Genomic DNA, 24,623 nt, shown 5'->3' with positions numbered 1-24,623 from the left:
TTTGGTTGTCTTTTTAAAGACAGATCACATGCTATGATTTTTTTGCGACGGATATTCTTGAGTTGGGATTGATTTCATGTAATCGAATGAACTATCTTTTAGTAAAGTCGTCCCAGGAACGCAACTCATAAATATTGGCGATATAATTTTGAAGTCTTCTACTTTAAAATGTATAATATACGTCTGAATTGCCAATATAAGTGAGTCAGATTAAATAAATTATTAGAAGAATTTTTTTACTTAACAACAACATGTTTGTTTTATTTTAATAGTATTTTGACAACGAAACCCGATTTGGGCTTCGAAACGTTAATAAATTCATTTTTTAGTAAAATTGTGGCTTATTTCCCATAAAAAATACGTAATTATTAAATTAATAAGTTAATATAGATTAACATTACAGTAGAACCCCGCAAATCCGAACTAATTGGGGGGACAGCCTGTCCGGATTCCGAAAAGTTCGGATTATCTGAAAGTTAGCCTAACTAATAATTTAAAGCTTTCGTTGTCGTTGATTTTGAGCCGCAAAACGTTTTCGCAAGAGTGTGGACAATATTTTTGGACCTACGTTGGGTGCAAGAAAACCGAAGGAAGTTTATGTTTAACCTTAATAAGCACTACGTTTAAAACCTACGTACCTATTCATTTTTGAGAAATTTTAAATGTCAAAGTAGGCACTATTAATCCTACGTTGTTTGATTTACTTGTTTTACTCTGTATAATAAACATGTTTTTAAGTTTTTGTCGTGAATTTTTAAATTTTTTTCACTTTCTGTTGGTTCGGATTTGCCGAACGTTCGGATTAGCGGGGTTCTACTGTATATTAAGATTATGTATACAATAAGAATTGCTAGAATTCTGCTAAGAATCTCCTAATAGTCCAGTCGGGTTAGACGAATAACAGGCCTAACCTTGCATTACGAGCTGCCCCAAATTTTATTTTTCTAATCTTTAGGGAGGGTCAATAGTAGTGTAAATTTAAAATCTCGACTGAATTGCACCGTTACGTTAGCCGCCATCTTGATTTTAAACTAGAACCGTTTTTGCTCAATATCTACGTCATTTTCAACTTTTCGACAAATAGTATACGAACCAAAATTGATAAAAATGTGATTTATATAATTTCTATTATTACAATTTTTTCGTGCGGCCGATATTTTCCGAGTTATGGCGGAAAATATTGACAGTTAGAGCATAGTTATTGAATTATTTCGTTTATTATTAGTTTTACGACAAAAATGTTCCTATACAAAAATAGAGAGAATTATATTCTACACAATTTTGATCTCTTTAATTTTTTTGCTAAAATTAATATTTAAGGTAGTACGTATGCGGTAATGGCGCGAGCGTAAGACCTGATTGATTTTATAGCAATTGTTTTTGTTCAATATCTACACTATTTTCAACTCAAATTGTTCAAAATATAATTTTCTACAGTTTCTTTTTAGCATTTTTTTTCATGCGGTTGATATTTTCCGAATTACATGGGGAAATAGTAAAAAGTGGTGGGGGAGCATAATTATTGAATTGAATCTTGTTTCCGAGCTGCCCCAAATTTTATAATTCTATCCTTTAGGAGAGATCAATAGTAGTGTAAATTTAAAATCTCGACTGAATTCCGCGGTTGTATTAGCCGCCATATTGATTTTAAATGAGAACTGTTGTTGCTTAATATCTCCGCCATTTTCAACTTTTCGACAAAAATGGTGAGAGAGAAAATTGTTGGAAATGCAATTTCCTACAATTCCTTTTGCACAATTTTTTTATGCGATCAATATTCTCCGAGTTAAGGGGGAAAATAGTGGAAGCGGAGGGGAAGCATAATTATTGAATTGTCTCATTTATTATTAACTTTACGACATAATTATACATAAACAAAAATAAAGAGAATTATATTTTATATAATTTTGGAAACTTCCAATGAAACATCAACCAAAAGTATATAAAAGACATAAATAATAACTTATATGCATTAAATTCACTTAATTTTATTAACTAGCGGGTTTTATTGGTTGAATTTTTCTGTCGACATTTTAAGTTTCATGTTAGCTAATATATTTTAATATTTCAACAATTTTTTTTTAATTTTGGACCCTGTTGTGGGGAATTTTCCCACGCCCTTGCAGACCCGCCACTGGTTCTCTCGAAAAATTATAGTAAATCGTAATTGCAACAATTTCAGTTCTTACACTTTTTGTCGAAAAGTTGAAAGTGGCAGAGATATTGAACAAAAACAATTGCTATAAAATCAATCAGGTCTTACGCTCGCACCTTTACCGCAAACGTACTACCTTAAATATTGATTTTATCAAAAAATGAACGATATCAAAATTGTACAAAATTTAATTCTCTTCATTTTTGTATAGGTACTGTCACTATTTTCCCCTCATAACTCGGAAAATATCGACCTCACGAAAAAAATTATAATAAATGAAATTATAGAAAATCGCATTTTCAACAATTTCAGTTTCTACACTTTTTGTCGAAAAATTGAAAATGGCGGAGATATTAAGCAAAAACGGTTCTCGTTTAAAATCAAGATGGCGGCTAATGTAACTGTGGAATTCAGTCGAGTTTCTAAATTTATATTAATATTGACCCTCCCTAAAGATTAGAAAAATAAAATTGGGGGCAGCTCGTAATGCAAGGTCAAATGCTATCCCGACTGGGCTATAAGTAGTTTTTAGATCTCATAGAATTAAACCTTTATTGGTGTTTATCTCAATATGTATAAAATGTGACATTCCTTGTTTTCCCATGCACTCTTCAAATCATCTTGTAATAAAATTGCTATTTACACATATACTTGCAATGAAAACTAAAATTTGTGCAGATTTTTTTCCCTTTACACATTACTGATAAAAATAATAACACTAAAAAATATATATATACATAGAAACCTATTTTAGTACAAAAATTTAATACTTTGTATAATATAAATAATTGACAAACATGGTGAATATCGCAATTAATATAAAAATTACTAGTAAAAGGTAGTGATGTTGATTATAGTTACTTTCGAGTAGGTATTCGTTACAAATCGTTACTTTTGTATAAAGTAATCATTTACAGTATTCGTTACTTTGTTTACTATGATTACTTTTGTTACTTTTGTATTTGAGTACCGGTAATCATATCGAGAATCGTATTTCTCAGTAGGTAGGGATTTTGTATAGGTATTCCGATATTACAATGACCTTCACCGATCTGTTTAAGGGATAAACATGATTTGATTACTGTAATTACTTTTGTATTTGTGTACCGGTAATCATATCGAGAATCGTATTTCTCATTAGGTAGGTATTTTGTATAGGTATTCTTATATAACAACGACCTTCACCGATCTCTTTTTACTCGCTGGGATAAGATTGGTAGAAAGTAATCAAGTGTACTGGTTGTAGATACAATAGCTGTTACTCGCTCTGCTACGATTGGTACGAAGTAATCAAAGTAGATACAATAGTCGTTACTCGCTCTGATACGATTGGTACGAAGTAACGAAGTAATCAGAGTAATCAAAGTAACGATTTGCTTCTCTGTATAGTAATCGTTACTTTCGGTATTCGTAAGTAACGAGTACTTTGTAACGAATAGATACTTTTTCAACATCTCTAGTAAAAGGGGTTAAATTTTGGTTTTAAACAATTTTGCAACGAAAATAAATCAAAAGCCAGAAATGAAGAAAAATTCCTGAAAGTTTCGTGAATGAAATCGGAAACTTAGTAACTGAGATGAAGAACTAGAGGATACAAGTCAACACTATAATCAGCTAGTTGTCTCCTGAGTTTGAAAAATGTCTTTTTTGAAAAACCCGTGTAAAAATATATTACAAGCAGGGAAGACCAACTACCGGTGAATGGATTCACACCTAGTAACTCAAGTAAACAACGGGAAGACTTGGATTTCAGATAGAGAACAAGAAGTACCCGTCTCTTCTTTGGGATGTCATTATATTTAATCTACTTCACGAAGTCTGCAGAAATAGGGAATTTTCGAAAGAATATGGATCTGCCATATCTGTTTATAGTCTCGGATTTCTCTGGTGAATAAGAAGTAGCCATTATTGAAGAAGAGTAGGGATTTTTGGAAAGAATATAGATTTGGAAACAGCTTTTTCTGACAGACTTAGTGATTTGAAGAGAATATGGGTAAAAATTATAATCAAGTAAAATCAATGCAAATGGATCATAATACAAATCAAAGATATCATATAGACAATAGAAATACCTAAAACAAAGAAAATGATAACGAAAAATAATTAGTCTCGTGGTAGAAAACTATTCACAAGTTAGAAAACCATCCATAAAAGTTTTAAATTTCTGTGAAAGTTACAAGGTTGGTGGTACGATTACCTTGAATAGTAAGTCGTACCTCACAGCTAAATAACTTAGTATTCGAATTGTTATAAAACTAAGAGAGACTGTAAAAACCCATATACTGAATTCGCTCTGCCGAGACACAACTGTCTAGTGACGTTGGTAATTTCTTTTTTGGGAAATTAGGTTGCTTGACTTGACTGGAAATTACTACACAACCAAACATACCTGCGCATTGCCAATATTATTGTGGCGACACGCTTTAATTACTATTTTTGCTAATTTTAATTTTTAATAACTTTTCTCAAAACGAAATAATATGGGTCATATCAAATTCACATTTAATATACAAACCAGATGCTAAAAAGGGCACGGTTTTACGAAACGAAATGTATCCCTAACCATATGTTTTTGGTGTGTTCAGTTTAATAAACTGAATTCCCATTAATTAATTACCTTATCACACCTTATGTCAATAACTCACTTTGGAGATGCATTCGAAGACGTTTCTTAAAACTGCAGAAATGTTTCAACTTTTAAACGCCAGATCTAAATAATTTATCACCTTTCTGGCCAGATCGTAGAAACAAACATATGAGCATTTGTGGTTTTTTTCAACCACGGCAGTCGATTCACATCCTCCCGTCGGGAGTCACACCCCAGCGGGCGTCGGGATAGGTCAACAACACACCATTACGAGATATAAGCAAAACACGTCTTTTTACCGATTAAAATAAATATATTATTGAAAGTTTGTTGTGTTTACATTTATTTTAATTTTAGTTAATCGTTCCCAAACCATTCGGAACATTATTAATAGCAAACGGACAAAAATAACATAAACCTTACGCCAATCAATAATTATTTATTTACACCACTATAAAGTATTGGTAACAAATGAGAAAATTATTTGTTGTATAAAATAAAAATATTTTGTAGAAATAAATTCCACATAATTTTATGGGTTTAGTATACACTCCCACTATTTTCAATAATTCTTCTTTTTTTAGTGAAAGATTAAGTTGATTTGAGCAGTTAATAGTGTGAGGTAGGAATTTTTGTGCTGTATGTTTCCTATTCCGAATGTGTCAAAGTGAATCTCGGCAAAGCGAATTCAGTATACCCCTTTTTTATCTTAAAATCATAGCTTTTAAGAAACATTTATGGATTATAGAACAGTAAAGCCAATATAGGTTTTACCCTTCTCCATGTCTCTCTCTCCCTGTCACTAAGAGGTGTATCATACAACCTAAAACAAGGATTATTTTCACACCAGCATACCGTCCTCACTTGTTTACTCTTCCAGGTACGGAATAAATGAAGCTAATTACAAGAAACAGAAACACAACAGAGAAAACAAAATATAAAAGTACAATGTCTCAACCTACTCATAGAAAAGGCAAAAAGTTAAAAAAAATATGATATTTTAACAAAATAATATTCATTACTCTGTCTCTAAATAAGGTCTCTTTAATATATTTCCCTCCAAAAAATTTACAAGTTATCGACAGAAATAAATTTTTAGCAAATATTGAATTACCCCTTTCATTCTAGTGATTGTAAACATTTATCTAATAACCCTACGGCATTCAATTTAAAATATTACGTTTTCCCTTAACAAAAGACACCAATGCTATTGTTTTTCTTAGAAAAACCTCAATCGACTGGGATAAACAATGTTGCCAGTCTTTATTTACGGGGAATACCACCATACAAGCACCTAAATACTGTGTGTTATTTAAAAATATCAATACAATGTGTATAAATAGTGTTTGTAGATCTTAACTTATTAGTCCTGTCGCCAGGGGGGTACAACGGTCTCCTTTATTCAGATGGACTTACCCAAGGTTTTGAAGTTATTTTTTATGTATTTTGACCCGTATAACACGAACTTTTTGGGTAAAAGTTGATCCGGATGTCGATAAGATTGTTACAAATAAAGAACTTGAGGAATTACATAACAGCGATTTTTTGCAAAACAAAACATGTTTTTGCATTTTTTGGGTCATTCTAAGCAAAAAATGTTGTTACAGTTTTTTTGTAGGATGCATAATTTTCGAGATAAACGCGGTTGAACTTTCAAAATATCGAAAAATTGCAATTTTTGAACCCGAATAAAAAGTAAGATAGCAATTCTGCTTACCGCATTTGAAAGTTTAGTCAAATTATACCGGTTTTGATTATTTGCATTGCTAAAAATTAATTTCTTTATTGTCAAACAAAGCTATAAACAAATAGTGTTTCCCGTGCCCAATGCATGCGCTTTAACTCATGCTACGTAGAAATTACTGTTTGTGGGCTCGCCTACAGTCGGAAAAATGAAAGAATACCCATGAACGATCACATCAATCACATACTTTGTATTTGCTGTCTTTTTCTATAACAAAATTTTGTTATTTATATAAAAAGATAGCAAATACAAAATAAGTGATTGATGTGATCGTTCATGGGTATTATTGAAGATATTCTTCTTTAGCGGCGAATCGATTGAGGGTAAAATTTGATTGATCCGCGCGCATGCGCTCACCGACAGTATGGTATTAGTTGTTATACGGGCTCTGATTGGGTGTTGAAATTTTGAAATGATCTGTCAATAATTGTTCAATATGGAGGTTATCGGTAAACAAAAATATTGTATAATCTTAGTTTTTATTGATGTATGGACAGAAATAAAATCAAATTTATAATTATAGTGACTTTTTAAATAGTTTTGAAAAGCCGCAGGTACGTAATTCTAAACGTTTCAGTTGGAAATACCTAATAGTTTCAATACCTATCTATTTGGAAAATGTAAACAAAATAATGTAGTTACCTATTAGTAGGCAATGCTTTAATTTACATAATCTGATTACGAACAAACTTTCTACAAATCTTCATCTCATATATCGTTTTCTTACTCTATATTTTGTTGTATTTTATTTCGACAAAAATCAAACTAATAATTTTATTAAATTCATATAAATTTATGGTGTAAACGTTTAGTTTGTGTATATTCCCACATGACGTATACGAGAGTTTGGTGCAGTTTGAAATGGCGTCAACTTTCGTACGGCGCGGTAGACGTGAAGTGGGTTCAAGCCCCAAGCAAGTTATTATTTTTTTTATAGATTTTATGATTGTAAGTATATTATTATATAATTTTTGAAGATATTCTTCTTTTTTGAAAGTGGTAGATAAGAAAGTTAGTTTGATTTTTAAATAAAATAAGTACAAATAACCTTTTAAGTATATTTACTTCGTTTAAATTACCTATTATATAATAGAAGAATATCTTCTTACGTGCGTACCAAGTACACACACATTCTTTTTCATTTTTCCGACTGTACACTTGTTCGATTTTAAATAAAAAATGCATTGAAAACATCACTCAAGCACTATGTGTTTATAGCTTTGTTTAACAATAAAAAATTAATTTCTAACAATGCAAATAATCAAAACCGATAGAATTTGACTTGGACTTTCAAATGCGGTAAGCAGAATTGCTATTTTATTTTTCAATCAAAGTTACTCGGGTTCAAAAATTGCAATTTTTCGATTTTTTGAAAGTTCAACCACGTTTATCTCAAAAACTATGCATCATACGAAAAAACTTATAAGAACGTTTTTTGGTTAAAGTGCCCCAAAAAATACAAAAAAATGTTTTGTTTTGCGAAAAATCGCTGTTGTGTAATTTCTCAAGTTCTTTGTTTATAACAATCTTGTCGACATCCGGATCAACTGTTACCCAAAAAAATTCGTGTTCTACGGGTCAAAATACATCAAAAAATCTTGGTTAAGTCCAACTGAGTAAAGGAGGCCTTGGACCCCCCCCCTGGCGACAGGATTATAAAGACATTATCTATTTCTGTATATATTCGTTATTCCATTTTTATTTAAGTCATGGTGGCTGTGATCTTAAATTTGAATGTTAGTAATACGCCAAAAATGTAACAACTATCTATATTCCTTTGTGAACTATGTATAGATCTTTATTATAAGACAATTTTAAGTCATTGGAACCTATTTTCGTGCAAATTTTTTTCGCAAAGAACGAATTTGAACATTTCTGAAAGGTTTCAAATGAACTACTGTGAAAATACAATTTGATAAAGGTTGTTTTTGGGGAACAGATCTAACCTAACCTCAAAAATTTAATTTGACGCCACTATAAGATATTTGAGCTTATTAGATCAATTCAAATCACCGCATCACAGATATTTTTGAAAATTAAACACACCGAATGATCTCGTTATTATCAGAAGTGACTAAAAGTAAACAAAGTACTAATCTGAAATGTTACAAAATGCAAATGAACTACTGTCGAAATATCATACAAAAACCTTCGTTTAAAGTCTCGATTTAACCTAACCTCTGAATTGAAGGCCAGATTTCGCTTTAACCACAAATTTGAGGTTATTATTAGAACTCAAAACACGGTTGCAATAATATTTTTGAAAATTGACTAGAGCAAATAACATTTTCAATATTTTTGGGTTTTGCTGAGTCCAAATTTACATCAGTCCAATCCAAAGTATCATCTTTATCATCATCATTCTCACTTTAAAACCCTGCGTGGTATCTAGCCTACTCAAGAATTTCTCTTCAGCCGTAGGTACCTATCTATTGCCTTCCTCCGTCAAGCACGTAGGTATTTCCATATTTATCATGTCTTTCCTCTTCTTCTCTGACCAATGGGTATATCAAAGAGCGTTCTTTAGCTAGTTCAGTTTGTTACATCCGCATTATATGCCCTACCCATCTCAGACATTCTATTTTAATGTATTTTACGATACCTGGTTCTTGGTATATTCTATAAAGTATCGTTTTTTCCACACTCCATTGTCATTCACCGCCCCATAGATTACTCACCTTAATACCAAAGTCTTGTAATCCAAAATCTTAATATTATTATTCCTAGTTGATAAAAGTAACTAAAGAATACGAAATGTCAAAATTATTTAAGTTATGATAATCTATAATCTTGATATTATTGATAATAAGTACAAATACACAAAGAACTAGCCAGAAAGAGTTCCCAAAAGTTTTAATATTTATGTAAAACGGTCTTAAAGTATAAGATTTGTTTTAAATAAAACTTAAAATATATTTCTGCAAATATAAATTCAAAATATATTGTTGAAACTATGCAGATCAATTATTAGTAGCGCTAGCCAAAATATTGAAGCGCTGGACTAGCTAGTTTATTTCGAAATGATCAAATTTTAAGACAAGCTTCACATACAGCTTAAAGCTTGGCTTTCTGTTAGAGCCTTCCATGACGTAGATAAAAGGAATAAAGATTAATATCGATTTTTTCTACACAGTGTGAGTTTTGAGTAGGAAATCCCAAAGCATGAGAAGCGTTTTAACATCAAAAACCACATAGGCATAATATTACGTTTATCTTCCACTTCTTTTAGACGTCACTTTGAAAATTTTCGACCCAAATAATCCACTTCTCACAATACAATAAAAAGCCAAAATTCTATAAAGAATAGAAGCGGTTCTTGAGTCCTTTAATACCATATCACCTGAGAATCCTGTAGACCCATCTCCAAAACGACTACTTAATAATAGAAGAGCTCGGGGAAGTTCTGCTCGTAGTGGGGGACGTCTTTTCTTTTTTCCTCTGTGGGACTTCGGTTTTCGTTCGTAGTCAGTGATTTGAAGATTTCACTTAGTTTACTCTGTAAAACATCATGCTGAAATAGAAATAGAGAATATTTTATAGAGCCAAGAGTGTCTAAAAAAAAAGAAAGGAAATGTATGTTTTGTAAGAAAGTATATTTGTTTGGCTTTATAGAACATGTGTTTAAAGAAATAAGAAAATAGTATGTAGTTCGGCATTCAGTGAGTGGTGTATATATTTGCGAGGTGGAAATTACTGTTATCAGCTAGACGAGCAGCTCACAGAACTGTTGCCGGTCCCAAGCCCGGATAAAGGAGGAGGGGGTCTACAGCCAGGTTAGCACCCGACTGATAGACGTTAAAACCATAGCTCATAGAAACAGGATTATGCCTCGGAACAGGAATGATTTCATTACGACGACCAACGCGAGAAAAAGGACAACGAATTTATGGAAAAAGAAAAATATACTTCGCATCGGTACTTGGAATGTAAAGTCTCTAAACACAAGAGAGCAGGAAATCACAAAAGAGCTTGTAGAAAAGAATATACACATATGTGCACTACAAGAGACCAAGAAAAAAGGAAAGGGTCAAATTATGCTGGATGACTATCTGATGATTTACAGTGGTGTTGCAAAGGATACAAGAGCCAAGGAAGGAGTCGCACTGCTAGTTCACAAAAAATTTGTACACCAAGTACAAGAGTGCCGATATATCTCCGAAAGAATAGTTAGTGTAAAAGTCAAACTTGATGTCAAACCTCTGAACGTGATAACGATCTATGCACCTGAGAACAACAGGGATGCCACCATAAGAGAAAACTTCTATGAACACCTTCAGACTGTAATAAACGAGATCCCAAATGATGAATATATAATTATTATGGGTGACTTTAATGCCCGTGTTGGCAATGACACAGTTCCGGGAATAAAACAGCGATATAATGAAAATATCAGAAACGAAAACGGAGACCTTCTGACGGACCTCTGCAGCATAAATGAAATACGAATTAACAATACATTTTTCCCTCACAAAGAACAATACAAATACACTTTTGAAAACACTAGAGGACAAAGATCTATGATAGACTATACTCTGTCGAATAGAGAGTTACACCCGTCTCTAATCTTGGATGTAAGAGCACTAACATCAGCAGAAATAGGAAGCGATCAAAAATTGGTATTGTGCAAAATCAGAATGAAAACACATATATGTGATAACAAAACAGCAGAATACACCACCAATATTAAAGTCGAAAGCTTACAGGACGACTCCACAAGATACCATTCCAAAAAAGACTAACGGAAAAAAGCAGCAACATGTATATCACAGAAAGTGACGGAGTCGAAGAAAGCTGGGCAAAAATTAAGTCTAATATCTTAGCCACAGCCAATGAAGTTCTTGGTGAAAGAAACAATAATAAAAATAAATCGCTTCCAAGACGAAGAACTCCATGGTTTTGTACAGAAGTGAAGGAAAAATGTAAAGAGAAGAAAAAAGCTTACCTAAAATACATGTCAACTAAAACACAAGAGGCATACGATAATTATAAGACTAGAAGAAACGAAACACATTCAGTAGTAAGAAGAATAAAAAATGATCACTGGGAACGTTTTTCGAAAGAAATGGAACATGATTTTTATGGTCTCCAAAAGGAAATATGGCGCTTTATAAGAGGTCAAAGAACGGAGGTAAAGGAACTAATAGAACCAAAACACATACAAAAGGATACACGGATTGACTACCTAAAAAAGGTCTATGCAGAGGAAGAACAAATGATGCTAGAACCGGAAACACCAGAAAATACCACAAATGAAGATGTTAATATAAGTGCACAGGAAGTACGAAAAACACTCGAAAAGCTGAAGAACAGAAAAGCTGCAGGTAAGGATGGAATACCAAACGAATTACTGAAATATTGTGGAGCAGCAATGGCAGAACAATTAGCAACATTAATTAACAAAATCATAAAACACAATAAAATACCGGAAGAGTGGAGAACGAGCGAACTAATTCTACTATTCAAAAAAGGAGATAAAACGCAGCCAGAAAACTACAGAGGTATCAGCTTGTTAAATACTACCCTAAAACTTACAATTAAAATCTTACAAGACGTAATGAATCAGAGGATAAGTTTAGCAGATGAACAACAGGGTTTTCGTACTGGAAGATCGTGTACAGATGCAATATTCGTCATAAAGCAAATTACTGAGAAACCACTAGAGTATAATATACCAGCATTTCTGTCTGATTGACTTAAGAGCATTTGACAGAGTAAGACTCAAATATGTAATCCATCTTCTGTATAATAGAGAAGTCCCTCTAGATATCATAAGAACTATTGAGAACATCTACCAAAACAACAAAATGGAAGTCAGAATAGATGGACAACTTACAGAACCTATAGATATAGGCAGCGGAATAAGACAGGGAGACTCATTGAGTCCTATGCTTTTCAATTTAATCATGGATGAAATCATCAAAAACGTCAACAAAGGAAGAGGTTATAGAATGGGAAACAAAGAAGTACAAACACTCTGCTACGCAGACGACGCAATATTGATAGCCCAAGATGAAGATAGTCTGCAAAGATTAGTCCACAGATTTAACAAAAGAGCAAAAGACTTCAATATGACAATTTCATCTCAGAAAACCAAAACAATAGTAATCAGTAAAGAACCAATCAGATGCAAAATAGAAATTGATGGTATAAGTATTGAACAAGTAATGAAAGTAAAATACCTTGGAATTACATTGTCAAGTTACGGAGACCTAGACAAAGAAGTGAGAAATCAAGTACAAAAAGCAAATAGATTGGCAAGATGCCTTAATAACACTATATGGTGAAACCGACATATTAACACTGAGATGAAGTCAAGAATTTATAAAGCCAGTGTAAGACCAATAATGACATATGCATCAGAAACAAGACCCGATACAGCCACAACACAAAGACTACTTGAAACGGCAGAGATGAGAGTACTGAGCAGAATTACAGGAAATACACACTGAGAGATCGAAAGAGGAGCGAAGATATTAGCAGAAAATGTAACGTACAGTGTATAAACGAATGGACACTAAATAGAAAAAAAGAATGGAACAACCGCATAACCAGAATGGGGGAGACACGTGTGGTCAAAATAGCACGAGATAAATCACCAATCGGTAGAAGAAGTATCGGCCGACCGCGCAAAAGATGGAGAGTGACAACCTTCCATAGAGGTATCAATCCGCCAATGAACAAGCAGAATTGCTTATAAAGAGGAAGAAGAAGAAGAAGAAGCTAGACAGTGGAGTTATTCATAATACACTTGCGAGTAAAAAAATCGGGTCACTCGATGAATTATACACGTTTGAAGTCTCGAATTTACTAAACCCTAAACCTATTGTCCGATTCGAGTGAGTTTTTAGTACGTTACAGCCTTATTATTTATGTAATTAACTATTTTTAATGGGAAATAAGCCACAATTTTACTACAAAAATGATTTTATTAACGTTTCGACGTCCAAATCGGATGCTGTTGTTAAAATACAAAAAATATTTTTTGAATATTTTTTTAATACAAAAAATCGTCGATAAGTTAATTAGCCTATGAAATGCGAAGTGTCAAAATTTCATAAATTTTAATAGTGTCAACATTTTATAACAGTGAAGTAAACTTGCTGAGGTTGGACCAATTACAAACAAGCATTCCGACAAGGTAAATTTGAACTTTGTCGTCCTAGTTTAAAAACAGAGCAGTGTATTAAAAATGTTTTATTCTGTTGTATAGTAGAGAGCAATATAAAAAAACATTGAAAATTTAGAATCAAAGTACATCACAGTAGAAACAAAGCAAAACAATAAGAAATTGGAATTTAAAAGATGAAAAAAGACAAGCAGTGCATATTATTTACCTTTGGCTGAGTCCTTCGGACCAATTCCGAGAACGTAGCAGTTCTAAACGTATGGCTTAAGGCTTTTCGTCTTTCGGCTTCTGCTTCTTTTCTAACTTCCGGCGGTTCTGCCAACACCTTTTTCATGCTTTCGAAGTTTAAGTCTTCTTCGGTATGTTTCTGGAAATCAAAATGTTATAAATGTTAGATGCTAATTATGGTAAAAAGCTTTTAAGTAAAAGATCGAATCGTTGATTGAATACATCACCCGTGTTGACCTCCCCCCCCCCACTTGCAAAAATTAAAAAAACAAATAGCCCTGATTTATGAGCTTTCATATTCCGCAAATTAAAAAATTTGAGCTCGTCACACTGTGCAGAAATTTAATATTTTAGTGGGGGGGGGGGGGGGGGACTCAGCCCCCCCTACTCAAAAATAGGGATATTGAATCGATTTTTACGTCAGAATTACGAGCTATTTATGAGCTCTTGAAATTATAGTTTCGATTTTTGAGCTCAACCCCTTCACCCCCAAACAGCCCTTTAATTGATTTTACTTAAAAAATACATGCTGAAAAAAAATTAAAATATATCGTATTGCTGACATAATTCCTATAGCTTATATATTCTAAGAATAAACTCCTAAATCATGCGCATTTCGATTATTGAGCTACAACCCCTTCGCAAGAAAACCACCCCGTCTTCCCGGCTTAAGAGAGAGTTGTACTTAAATGAATTAAATTAATTATTTGGCGACTACATATCGTTTAATAATTTATGAGCTCCCAAAATATGCACCATTAGGTCATTTTTTGTATAGTGCAGTCACTGAAGGTAAAAATCAACTATTACTTTCAATTTCGGTGAACCTTCATCGATTTTCACGAAAAGTGGTGAGTGGTTAGAGGATACCACAAGAAACAAAGGTGACATGTTACCCTGAGGGTAGATACCGCCCCTTCTCGGGGGTGAAAATTATTTTATTAAAAATAACTCCACAAATCCATAGAAGGACAAATTATAAGCAAAATTTGTTACATAAAGTTATTAAAATAGGGCAATACTTTTTGAGTTATTAAAGATCAAAGATTTTAATTATTCGTGAAAAAAATGCATATTTTAAAGCGGTATTTCGTAAATCACTGGAAAACTGTAAGTTTTTACAAAAAAGTTAATAGAAGTTTAATTCGTATAGCTTATATTCTAAGAATAAACTCTTAAATCACGCGCATTTCGATTATTGACCTACAACCCCTTCGCAAGAAAACCACACCATCTTCTCGGCTTAAGAGATAATTTCACTTACAATGAATTAGATTAATTATTTGGCGACTACATATCGTTTAATAATTTATGAGCTCGCAAAATACACGCATTTCAATTATTGAATTGCAATTTTTGCAAAACAAAAGTAACACGGTACCAACTTGCGCTTTTAGCCTGGGGTAGAGATGTCACTCCATCTCCGGGGTGAAAATTGCTTTATTAAAAATAACCCTACAAATCGATAGAGGGACAAATTCTAAGCAAAATTTGTTACATAACGTTATTAACACTAGAAATTCGGGCTTAGCTTACTTACCTAGAAAGCCGGAAGGGATAATTTTGGCCCCACGGTCTTTAATAAATTAAAACTCAGTTTAAAGAAATTAAATCTACTCTAGACGATAGAATCTGATTTTATTTTTTACTTTCATTGTTTAACACATTCGCTGCTTATCAAAAACATTCGGAACACTATACAGTTTGCAGTTTTTGATATTTGCCACACATTGCCTTGTTACAGCCGCGGCAATGATAGGAAGTATGATTTTCTTTACAAAATATTTTCAACTGATATTTTTGTCGTTTTTGGATAGTAGCAGTGATAGTTGTTGGTAGACCTGGTATTGCTAGGCGTAGTTTCAGATTTCGGGAGGCAAGGTATGGGGCCCATAATTCTTCACACAGCTGAAGAATAAACTTACAAAGACTGAGTCTACTTCCAGTTATTTCTTTATAAATAATCCATGCATTTTTTGCTTCCAAGTCAAGAGCATTATAAAACACATACATAGGACATCGTCTTGAAGTTATTTTTGTAGTATAAAGACGCATCATTTGGTCCTCTACACCCACAATTGTATCTTTGTGTTCACTTGTGTTCACCAACAATTTTATCTTTATTACGTAGATGATCAGTACCAGTATAAGGGTAACCATTTACAATAAACATACATAAATATAATTTTACCCATCCGAAAGAAACGCTCGTCGAATTTCCCAGAAAACGATAATAACTTACACAGGGCCAATTTGGCCCCCTTAGACTTCTATGGTAGATTTGGTAGAAAAACCATTTAATAAATTTAGTAAACAATATTTTTTTGTGTTAAATAAGTCTTTGTATCAAAATATTAAAAGTCATGAAATATGAAATTATTATCGCCTCAAATAAAAAAACTACAATAACTTCAAATCGCAACAGGGGCCAAATTGGCCCCTCCGACTTTCTAGTGTTAAAATAAATCAATACTTTTTGAGTTATTAAAGTTCAAATAATATTATAATTTTTGTGAAAAAAAATGCATGCTTTAAAGCGATTTTTCATAAATAACTCAAAAACTATAAGTTTTACAAAAAAGTTTTTATCACTAAAATTCAAGCTAATAAAAAATATAATAAATTCCTTACTTAAAAAACCATTTGATGTTAATTTAATAGTTATTTATGATATAAGTGTTAAAAGTACACGCTTAAGGCACGCATGTGAAAGTTTTCAGAATGAGCGAAGCGAATGTTATTCTGTTGTACACTGAACGCAAACTTTAAGTAATGCTGGAGTTGGAGAACAGCTCTGGAATCTTTCATCACCAGTTTTCGCTATTTTCGCTACAGCCATTCGTGAGCCTAGGCCTGCCTCAAAACATTCTTCCATCCTTCCCTATCTTCTCCATACCCTTACTTCAATCTCCTTATGTTCCTCCACATCGTCCAGATATCTGAGTTTAGGTCGCCCCCTTCTTCCGATCGGACTATTTTATATTAAGTGGTTTATTTATAGAGTTCGAAATTATATCGCCTTCTCCACAATAGTGATGTTGATTATTAGTTACTTTCAAGTATTCGTTACAAATCGTTACTTTTGTATAAAGTAATCATTTAAAGTATTCGTTACTTTGATTACTTTTGTATTTAAGTACCGGTATTTTGTATTTCTCAGCATTTCGTATAAGTATAAGATCCGATATAACGACCTTCACCGATCTATTTAATGGATAGAAATTAAATGATATGTAATTGTTCTGTCATTGCTGCTCCACAATATCAGTAATCTCGAGTAATCTGTTTGCATCAATTAAGTGCCAAAAACAAAGCCTCGAAACTCTAGATGACGTATCTTAGCAGTAATCCTTGGCACCCAGGTGCTGAGGAGGTCGGTTCTGATTGCAAAATCGTGTTCAGTGACCCCAAATACCCCGAAATAAGAAAATCTGGCCCTTAATATACTGATTTTAACATGTTTATTCATTTTTCGATGCGTTTTACAATATATACTTTAAAATGTAATAATGCATTTCCACTTATTCTTTTATTGTAGACTTTTTACCAGACGTCATCCTAATCCTAAATACAATGCAAAAAGTTGTAAGTCTCTAAGTACCTACTATATTTAAAAATAGATTTATTCCTGTGTTTTTAGTGTTAAATGCCCTGGTCTAATAAAAACAATGCCATACCTACATGTAAAATTAAAGTTGATGATCATAGTATAGAAATAATGGGTCTATTGAATAAAAAGAAGTATTTGCTTTTACTTCCTCGTATTTAAGTATTTACTTAATAATAATTAAATAAAGCATTAAAGAAATGACTTCATTCAATTACTATTAAGTAAATACTTAAATACTTGTAAGTAAAAGCAAATACTTCTTTTTATTCAATAGACTCATTATCATTTCTACATATTTTCCGGTCAATCTAAACTATTTTTTCTAGGCCTGATAAGAATAGTGTGAATTTATTAATAAAATCTAATGTGTTGCATTTTTATTTTCAAAAGAACTAACATCTGTGAAATTCTGTGAATTATCTACCTCGACAAATCGTATAGACATCTGTTTCTGGGTGCATGCTTTGTTAAATGATATACCTCCCTCTGTTTCAGCCACTTCTCAGCGCCCTGTAATCCTATAAAACTCTTCATAGCCTTCGCCCTTCATAGATAAAATTTTAGTTAATTGTACTGATACCGAACACTCGTGGAATACCGGTCCGACTCCGATATCAACCGAGTAGATACAATACTCAAAATCAAAATAAGTACTCGCTCTGATACGATTGGTACGAAGTAACGAAGTAATCAGAGTAATCAAAGTAATCAAAGTAACGACTTACCTCTCTGTATAGTAATCGTTACTTTCGGTATTCGTAAGTAAAGAGTACTTTATAACGAATAGTTACTTTTTCAACATCACTACTCCACAAACCCTGTTCGTTAATTCCGCCATATATGGTCATCAATACTTTTCTTTCGACGATTGGTAGTAAATCTTTAGTCGTCATTGCCCATGTTTCCGACCTCTACGTTGACCACTAGGTGTATTGTTTTATAAAGTTTGCACTGTGTCGCCCTTGACATACACCTCGCTCTTAGTTGAGAGTCTAGGCCAACATAACAGCGGTTAGACACGCATGTTCTTTTCTTATTTTTTTGAATGTGTTGTTTTTGCAGTCTACTAGTGACCGCAAGTAGCAGAATTTTACCACTATTTCTATAATTTGGTCTGGACTCTTTAGCAGATCTTAATACCGTATTACGGTAAAAAAGAAAGCGTAATTTAATTTGTGTTTCTTAATCAGAAATTGTAGACAGATATTGTGGTTGACTCTATTATTGTTTGCTATCGTTAGTCTAAATCATAAATGAAGTTGGCAAAAATCGTATTGACAGGTTGTTACTGTACATTGACAGGTTGTTACTGTCATTGACGATGTGAACGTTGTAATTGAACAAGTTTGAAAATATGTAGTAGTAGTGCTGTGAATGTTATTCTTAATAAACCCTATTCGTCATACTTATAAACCACTGTTTTCTTCAATTATTTATCACTTGTCAAACATCGGTCGCTATCTCTTATCTAATTTTCTTTATCAGTACGTAAAATAAAAAATCATCAAATTAAACAACATTCTAGCTCTTAAGAGGCAACAGTAGCGATCAACAGGTAGCAACAAACGCGGTCCAAGATTGCGCTTGTAATTTTGAATATTTTGTTGAGATATTTGGCACACACATTCGTAATATAATAAAGAATGGCGGTACAGAACCCAATTTGAGAAATATGTTAGTATGTGGAAATTACTCTATAACAAAATAAAATATTGCAAAAAGGAGCCTGTACCGCCATCAAGAAGAATAAAAAAATAAACTTTCTTCAAATAAACTTTTTTATCCCATGCCTAGATTTTGTGTTATACAGGGTGAGGCAGATAACTGGCCTATTAGAAATATCTCGAGAACTAAAGGCAACAGAATCATGAAAATTGGAACAAGGGGGTTTTGAAGGATGATCTATTAAATGAAAATATTTTCATCTCTTTGCAACTTCCGGTTATACGGGAAGTTGCTTATAACTTCGTTTTTTTAAATGGGACACCCTGTATATTTTTACATTTTTGAATTCTCTTCGATGTCTTCTTTCTTAAAATATAAGGTTTTGTAATATTATACAGGGTATTTTAAAAGATAATTACGTTTTTTTTATTAATTTCGTAGCAACATTCACACCCTGTAGAATTGTAGTAGTTTGACATCTAAAACTCTACTTACGTTCAAATGATTTTTAATATACTCTACTATTGTTAAGAATCATTAGTATAGCTAAATTTTTAATTTTAGTATACAGGGTTGGTCGAAACTCGGAATGAGTATTTTCTGAGTTTTCTTAAATGGAACACCCTGTATTTTAGTATTGTAATGAAATGATATTTTATGGTACTTTTTTATTTCTTAAGAATTCCCTATACCTAACTGCTTTAATTTGTGCTTAATTGTTAATCGCACCAACAATCTTAACTAAGTAGGTATTTCGATAGCTAAACCATTATTGGTAATTTTAAGGACCAGTCTGGATTAATATGTATTTATTTCTGAAAAATGATTTGGGATTGAGTATTTTCACGGCCAACCTAATAAAATTTTACGTATTTTTTGTTGCAATTAATGTTTAGCTTGAATCACCAATAACTCACAAATTAAAGCAGTTAGGTATAGGGAATGCTTAAGAAATAAAAAAGTACTATAAAATATCATTTCACTACAATACAAAAATACAGGGTGTTCCATTTACGAAAACTCAGAAAATACTCATTCCGAGTTTCGACCAACCCTGTATACTAAAATTAAAAATTTAGCTATACTAATGATTCTTAACAATAGTAGAGTATATTAAAAATCATTTGAACGTAAGTAGAGTTTTAGATGTCAAACTACTACAATTCTACAGGGTGTGAATGTTGCTACGAAATTAATAAAAAAACGTAATTATCTTTTAAAATACCCTGTATAATATTACAAAACCTTATATTTTAAGAAAGAAGACATCGAAGAGAATCCAAAAATGTAAAAATATACAGGGTGTCCCATTTAAAAAAACGAAGTTATAAACAACTTCCGGTATAACCGGAAGTTGCAAAGAGATGAAAATATTTTCATTTAATAGATCATCCTTCAAAACCCCTTTATTCCAATTTTCATGATTCTGTTGCCTTTAGTTCTCGAGATATTTCTAATAGGCCAGTTATCTGCCTCACCCTATATTGGACCTAGTAAAATTTTTTATCTCTAACAAGAAATCGGACATATTATAACTAAATACCTGATTAGTCAACATAGAGGAAGTGTCACTGTCATTTTGACAAACCTGCGTCAGATTTCTGTTTTATTATCTGCATAGGGATTACGAACACTCTACGACGCTACGGTAAAACATGGCGGATACGATTCGTATCGAGTGTTCGTAATCCCTATGCAGATACAGAACAGAAATCTGACGCAGGTTTGTCAAAATGACGGTGACACTTTCTCTATGTTGACTAATCAGTTATTTAGTTATAATATGTTCGATTTCTCGTTAGAGATAAAACATTTTATTAGGTACAATATGACACAAAATCTAGGCATGGGATAAAAAAGTTTATTTGAAGAAAGTTTATTTTTTTTGTTCTTCTTAATGGCGATACAGGCTTCTTTTTGCAATATTTTATTTAGTTATAGAGTAATTTCCACATACTAACATATTTCTCAAATTGGGCTCTGTACCGCCATTCTTTATTATATTACGAATATGTGTGCCAAATATCTCGACAAAATATTCAAAATTACAGTCGCAATCTTGGACCGCGTTTGTTGCTACCTGTTGATCGCTATTGTTGCCTCTTAACAGAAACCAGGAAAAAATAAAGAGGAAATTTGGAGGATTACAAGAATGTAATCTACTATTTCTATTGGGAATTGACAACAATTTTATTAAAAAATACGTTACAACAATTAACCACTTACCTTTTGTACACCAGGAGAACTAGCCGCACTATCTACTTCGGTAACAGCCATATCTACAATACTACCTCTAGCACCATTTTCAATCCAGCTATTTCTTTGGGAACCAGCAATGAGTCCTGGGCCTCCGGCTCCATATGGCGATGTCTGTTGGAGTCTCGAGGGATCTATTCCACTGGATTTAACGAATTCACAAACCGCCATCTACATCACAACCGCCAATTTATAAAAATATTTTGATTTAGAGATAGACATAATTAAGTTTAGCATAAAAAAAGATATTTTTGTAAGTGCGGCAAAAACAATAGGAACCGATCATGGCTCAGTGTTAGGCTAATCTCCATTCTTATTTGGTACATTAAATTAATATCAGTTGAGTACAGTTATAGGCCAGTACGGATCTGCGAAAAAACGTCTATTTTTGGATGTGAGAGGTGGCATTCGGATTTTTGCAGATAAAGTTAGGTGACACCTTCAGTAATAATAATTGACTTATGCTCCTTCTCAAACATGCCCGGAACATTAATAAAAAAATTAAAATATTTAAAAATTTCGAAAAACATCGATTTTTTTTCTGCTTTCTTTGCTTATAACTTTAAAACGATTCGTTTTGGAACAAAGTCGTAGAGAAATAAAATAAAGATAATTGAATTTTGTATGATATACGACTGGTAAAAAATGTCTTAAGGTATTACCTTTTCTGCAATATAGCAATAAATACAAAATAAGGGGGCAAAATAAGTCTGTTGTTATTCAATATTTTTTAACCACTTTGGTGGCACTTAGAACCTTAGTAATTCGCTTAGGAAATTCTTTGTAACATACTTAAATCGTATACCAAATTCCATTAAAATCGACCTAATAAATTTTGCATAATAAATTTGCAATCTACATGTTTTTTAAAAAGTTCAAATTTTTTAAAATCTTTCTGAACAAAAAGTAGACCATTTAGAAGTTGGCTAATTTTTTTACATATAAAGAGGTGCTCTATCTATCTAATACACTTTACAGAATTAAAATCGGATTATTTCAGGGGCCCCAGCAATGTTTTAAATTTATAAACAATTTTTTGGCTTATAAACAAATAGCTTTGTTTAATAATAAAAAAAGAATGTGTGTACTTTGTACGCACGTAAGAAGTTATACTTCTATTATATGACTTAAACGAAATTAATATACTTTTTATTTATATTTTATTTAAATATTAAACTAATTTATACTTACTATTTCTCAAACATTTTTATTAAAACAGTGCCAAAAATTAAAATAAATGAATAAAACACACACAAACAAATACATTAAAAATGCCACAAATGATTTCTGAACATTAATTGTCGGAATTTTTTTTAACTAAATACGTGTTTTCTGAAAATCAAATTATATAATAAATATACTACAATCATAAAATGTATAAAAAAATAAAAGTTTCTACTGAGATTCGAACCAGCTTACCAGCGCGGTTGGTATTGGGGTGTATTCGCCTTTAAGGCTTCGCCACGGAGACAATGCGTCATTATGTGCGAAGATCGACTAACTAAACGGATTAAACTTTTGACATTTTTGAATTAAATCAAATTATTTTGATTTTGAATTGAAATGATTTAGAATTGAAAATATACAAAAAACATAGAGTAAGAAAACAATATATTAGGTGAATATTGATAGAAATTTTGATGGTAATCAGTAAATAAAAGTATTACATACTATGTATTTTGGTAGGTTCATATAGGTAGGTACCTACCTATGAAATTTTTTATTAGGATACTGATACATTTAACAATTATTACGGACCTGTTGCTTTTAAAAACTATTTAAAAGTCAATACAGTTATAAACTTTTTTGTTTCTGTGCTCACAACAATAAACCTAATATATTATACAACATTTGTTTACCTCCATATTGAACAATTATTTATTATTGACAGATCATTTCAACATCCAATCACAGCCCGTATAACGACTAATACAATACCATACTGTCGGTGTGCGCATGCGCGCAGATTAATAATAAATTCACCCTCAATCTCAATCGCGCCTAAAGAAGTATAACTTCAAAAATTAATTTTTAGCAATGCAAATAATTAAAACCGGTATAATTTGACTTAAACTTTCAAATGCTGTCAGCAGAATTGCTATTTTATTTTTTAATCAAACGATATTCGCGTTCAAAAATTGCAATTTCTCGATTTTTTGAAAGTTCCACCGCGTTTATCTCGAAAACTATGCATCCTACGAAAAAACTTGTAAGAACATTTTTTGCTTAGAATTACCCAAGAAATACAAAAAAAAAATGTTTTATTTTGCGAAAAATCGATTTTATGTAATTCCTCAAGTTCTTTGTTTATAACAATCTTATCGACATCCGGATCAACTGTTAATACATAAAAAAACTTGGGTAAGTCCATCTAAATAAAGGAGCCCGTAGCATCCCCTCCTGGCCACAGCACTAATGTGTTTATAAGCCAAAAAATTGTTTATAACTTTAAAACATTGCTGAGGCTGCTTAAATAATCCGATTTCAATTCTGTAAAGTGCATTAGATAGGTGGAGTACTTCTTTAAATGTAAAAAAATTGACAAATCTTTGTATGTTCTAGTTTTTGTTGTGCAAGATTTTAAAAAATTTTAATTTAAAAAAAAAAGTTTAGATTGCAAAATTATTATGCAAAATCTAGTAAGTCAATTTTAATGAAATTCAGTGTACGGTTTTAGCACATTACAAAAATTCTCTAAGCGAATTAGGAAGGTTCCAAGTGTAACCTAAGTGATGGAAAATCATTGCTATTTATTGCTATTTTGAAGCAAGGGTGATAAATTAAGACATTTTTAACCAATCGCATCTGATAGAAAATTTAATTATCTTTGTTTTATTCCTATAGGACTTTGTTCTAAAATGAATAGTTTTTAAGTTATAAGAAAAAAAGTAGAAAAAAAACGAAATTTTTTGAAATTTTTAAATATTTTATTTTTTTTTATTAATGTTCCGGGCATATTTGAGAAGGAGCATAATTCAATTATTATTAACGAAGTTATCACCTAACTTTAACCGCAAAAGTCTGAATGCCACCTCTCACATCCCCTAAAAACAGATCCTTACTGGTCTATTAGGGATGTGGGGATATTCAGTCTCTATACCACAGATAGCCGAAGCAATAAAGCACTGAACCTCCGAAAAAAAAAGGACAAGACGGATCTTAATAACTCTTTTTGCATTCGATTCGTGAATGCGCCAGGAAACTTTGTGCACCGGAGCCAAGATATAATATTGAAAAACTGCATACAAAAAA

The 24,623-nt window shown here is 32.2% G+C and overlaps 1 protein-coding gene across 2 annotated transcripts in view; it reads right to left on the bottom strand.

The window, feature by feature from the left end:
• Positions 1-1,345: 1,345 nt before the first annotated feature.
• The window catches only part of LOC126887009 (protein EFR3 homolog cmp44E), an 85,158-nt gene continuing 61,880 nt past the window's right edge, over positions 1,346-24,623 (bottom strand). For both annotated transcript variants that reach the window (XM_050654303.1, XM_050654304.1), the window contains exons 12-14: positions 21,342-21,542; positions 13,821-13,979; positions 1,346-9,997 (exon numbers count right to left, since the gene is read on the bottom strand). In XM_050654303.1, coding sequence (XP_050510260.1) covers positions 9,863-9,997; positions 13,821-13,979; positions 21,342-21,542 — 495 coding nt within the window. In that variant the 3' untranslated portion in view covers positions 1,346-9,862. The remainder of the gene's footprint in view (positions 9,998-13,820; positions 13,980-21,341; positions 21,543-24,623) is intronic.

This window comes from Diabrotica virgifera, chromosome 6, assembly GCF_917563875.1.
Source record: "Diabrotica virgifera virgifera chromosome 6, PGI_DIABVI_V3a".
Classification (NCBI taxonomy): Eukaryota; Metazoa; Arthropoda; class Insecta; order Coleoptera; family Chrysomelidae; genus Diabrotica; species Diabrotica virgifera.
The sequence above is the reverse complement of the archived record's forward strand: the minus strand, read 5'-3'. Positions and strand labels throughout refer to the sequence as shown.